General features: G+C 44.9%; 1 protein-coding gene across 3 annotated transcripts in view; it reads left to right on the top strand.

The window, feature by feature from the left end:
* Positions 1-1,341, top strand: part of LOC105460667 — a 6,579-nt gene extending 5,238 nt beyond the window's left edge. For all 3 annotated transcript variants that reach the window (XM_011707172.1, XM_011707166.1, XM_011707180.1), the window contains 2 exons: positions 160-810; positions 965-1,341. In XM_011707172.1, the coding sequence (XP_011705474.1) occupies positions 181-810; positions 965-1,000 (666 nt within the window). In that variant the 5' untranslated portion in view covers positions 160-180 and the 3' untranslated portion in view covers positions 1,001-1,341. The remainder of the gene's footprint in view (positions 1-159; positions 811-964) is intronic.
* The last annotated feature ends 1,791 nt before the right edge of the window (positions 1,342-3,132 follow it).

The raw sequence follows: 3,132 nt of genomic DNA, 5'->3' as shown, positions 1-3,132 counted from the left end.
ATGCTTTTTTCCAGATCAAGAACCGACCCTCCCTCCTTGCCTTTGAACCTCTCAATTAATAATCAACCGATTCCTAGGGTTTTTTCTTTCCGCTTCTTGGGCATACTATTAGATCCTTCCCTTAAAGGCGAGTCTCACTTTAAATATCTTATCCAAAAGGGCAAAGCTGTGACTGACGCCATGGCTGCGGTTGTCAGTACCAAATGGGGTGCTCAACCAGAATCCATGTTATGCCTGTATAGAGCTATCTTTAGAGGTGCCATCGAATATGGAAGTCTCATATTCCGGATTATTGGAAACAGAAGAGTTTTTCTCAAACTGGAGAGATTACAATACCGTGCCATCAGACTTGCATTGGGATATAGGATGTCAACCCCGATCAATATCATGCTCGCGGAGGCCAAAGAGGTACCTTTGGAAACAAGATTTATCTACCTTTCCGACAAGTTTCTTTACAAAGCATACTCGTCCAAGTTTAACCTTGTGACTCGCAGTCTGCGTCGGTTGGAGTCTCTCACCACTTCGGCGGCTACTCAGGAAAAGGCAAAAAGAACGATACCCATCTTTTCAAGATTCATCGCCACCAAACATGCTCTAGATTCCATGCATCGATCATCTTTTTTACCTGCCTTCTACTACGACTACCATACATCCATTTACCGGAAGGATTTTGATTTCAGTATGCCAATTGGTCAAAAGGACTCATCACCAATGGAAGTTTTAGCCAAGTTTCAAGAGTATTACGCGGAAGTTCCCTTAGAAACAACGGCATTCTACACGGACGGCTCCAGATCTGATAAATCATCCATGGTAGGAGTGAGTGTATTTTCGCCCAGCCTAGGGCTCACTATCTGTGATAAGCTTCCTTCTGCTTCCTCTATTTTCTCTGCAGAGGCGTGGGCCATTCTGCAAGCCATCAATGTAACTTTGGACCTGGACATTGACAACGCTATAATCTTTTCAGATTCCAAGAGTGTTCTTGAGTCACTTGCTTCTGTGAACGACAAGCGTGGCAACTACATTATACATCAAATCAAGAACAAGCTCTGCCTTGCGGACTCGCGTAACGCCAACATTACTCTCTGCTGGTTACCCGCCCACAAGGGCATCGTTGGAAACGAGAAAGCTGACAGACTAGCTAAATTCGCCGCTTCAAACGGTAGAAGGCCTCTCTTTGAAATCCCTTACTCAGACCTCCAGGTCGAGGCCAGGGAACACCGGTCAACATCCTTCAAGAATTATCTGGAGACTACAGCTTTCGTTAAAGGCGCTCAATATTCTAGTCTATACTTAAACTATTCTGAAAAACCCTGGTTCTACAATAAAGGTCTGAAGAGGGAAGAAATTGTATGCATCTCTAGGATTAGGAGTAACCACTATAACCTGCTTTACAGTCTTCATCGAAAAAATATTGTCGACTCTCCTGCTTGCCCTTGTGGCGATCCTCGGCAGGACATAAACCATATCGTCTTCTACTGCCCGCTTTGCATCCATAAATCAGGAAAGCTCCGCTCCTTTATTAAAAAGAATTTCCCATTATATGCTATTGATCTATTCCCCATGCTTAAAGACCCTTGTCCTAAGCTCTGTCACCTTCTCTGTGCCTATTTCAAATCACTAGAAATCTCCCTATAATTCGTTTTCTTTACGCTTGCTTTGCCTCGGTTGGCACAACTGACCTGCCCCCACCTTCTGGTGAGGCAGCTTACATCCAGGCTGTATCGCTTCTGGTGGAAGCGGAAGCCCCTATTGAGAAGAAGAAGAAGAAGCCACCGTATCGTGTTAAATTATGCAGCGCAGTGCAGTGCCCGTACCTGTTTCGGCGTCGGCTACTCCCGCGTTGCCGCGGCCAGGCGAGTCAGGAACTTACTTGTACTCGCCCTCCGTGGATTTCCGGCTATCTCTCGGCGACGCTTATGCACTAGGACAACCACAGGGGCGGAGAGGAGAGAAGAGACATGGTATCTAAGAACTCACGCACAAGCCTCTTTTACGGGCTTTAATGTGCACGCTGTTCACCGAAGTCTATATCTTTCTATCGTAGTATATCAGCAATCAAGTTCCTTTCGCGCGGTCCCGGCGCCAAGGGCGCCCTAACCTCACCTGTCAAAGGTGATCGCGCTCGCGGCTAGAATAATCTCGGCGTGCATCCGTTCTCCACGGGGCCTAATTAACGCGGCTATCACTCTAACTTCTAATTATTTTTTCTACTTTCATCCCCAAACCTTATTAGTAATGATTACACTTCCCTACCATTGATTATATATTCATATATATCTATACAATCACTGTCGGCTATTGTTCTGTGATTCTCACAGACCCATCTGCATCGTGGTTATTCTCGTAAGTATTTGTTTGCTATCGCTTGAATGCAACTAATGTCTCTAATACTATTTCAGATCATGCATGCAGTGCGAATCAATGCAGCGACAGCGCATACAGCTCCGCAGTGTAACGCTGCCCCCCGGAATTGGTTACCAGGTAATGATGCTTTAATATCTACTTTCTTGAAACATTTTCAATCGTACCGTTCCTATATAAGTAGTACCTCTGGTGTTCTTTCAGATTATGCAGTGCGCACCAGCGCAGCGGAGCGAAGCGGTAGCACGCACGCTTCTACAGTGAAATATTATGTCCCTGTTGCTGGTTGAGGTAAGAATATTACATTACCTGCACTATTCAAGCATTATAAATCACGTCAACGAGGCATCCCTCAGTTCTATCTGTCACAGCAGCTAGTAATTAATACATCTAACACTATTTCCTTTTTTAGGTCACACAATGCGGACCGCTACCGCAAACTATCTATGCATCCCCGCAATGCGTCACTGTGCCACTGCAGTCAATAACCAGGTGACAATAACCTATCTTTAGCTACACTGAGACGCCTTCGAATCCTGACACTTTCCTTCGCTACAATTACGGACGGCTAATTTCTCACGTATTGTTTTCAGATCCTGCGGTGCATTCCAGTGCAACATCAATATACGTATTCCCGCAATATGATATTTTATCCCTGCAGTTGGTTACAGGTAAGAATCTATCGCCAATTCTTTTCAGCTCGTGCTAACAAGTCATCCCACGATTTAGCTTGTCATAAACGGTAACAATTAATGCCTATAATATTATTTT

The sequence above is a fragment of the Wasmannia auropunctata genome, unplaced genomic scaffold (genome assembly GCF_000956235.1).
Source record: "Wasmannia auropunctata unplaced genomic scaffold, wasmannia.A_1.0 LD336101.1, whole genome shotgun sequence".
In the NCBI taxonomy this organism is placed as follows: Eukaryota; Metazoa; Arthropoda; class Insecta; order Hymenoptera; family Formicidae; genus Wasmannia; species Wasmannia auropunctata.
The sequence above is the reverse complement of the archived record's forward strand: the minus strand, read 5'-3'. Positions and strand labels throughout refer to the sequence as shown.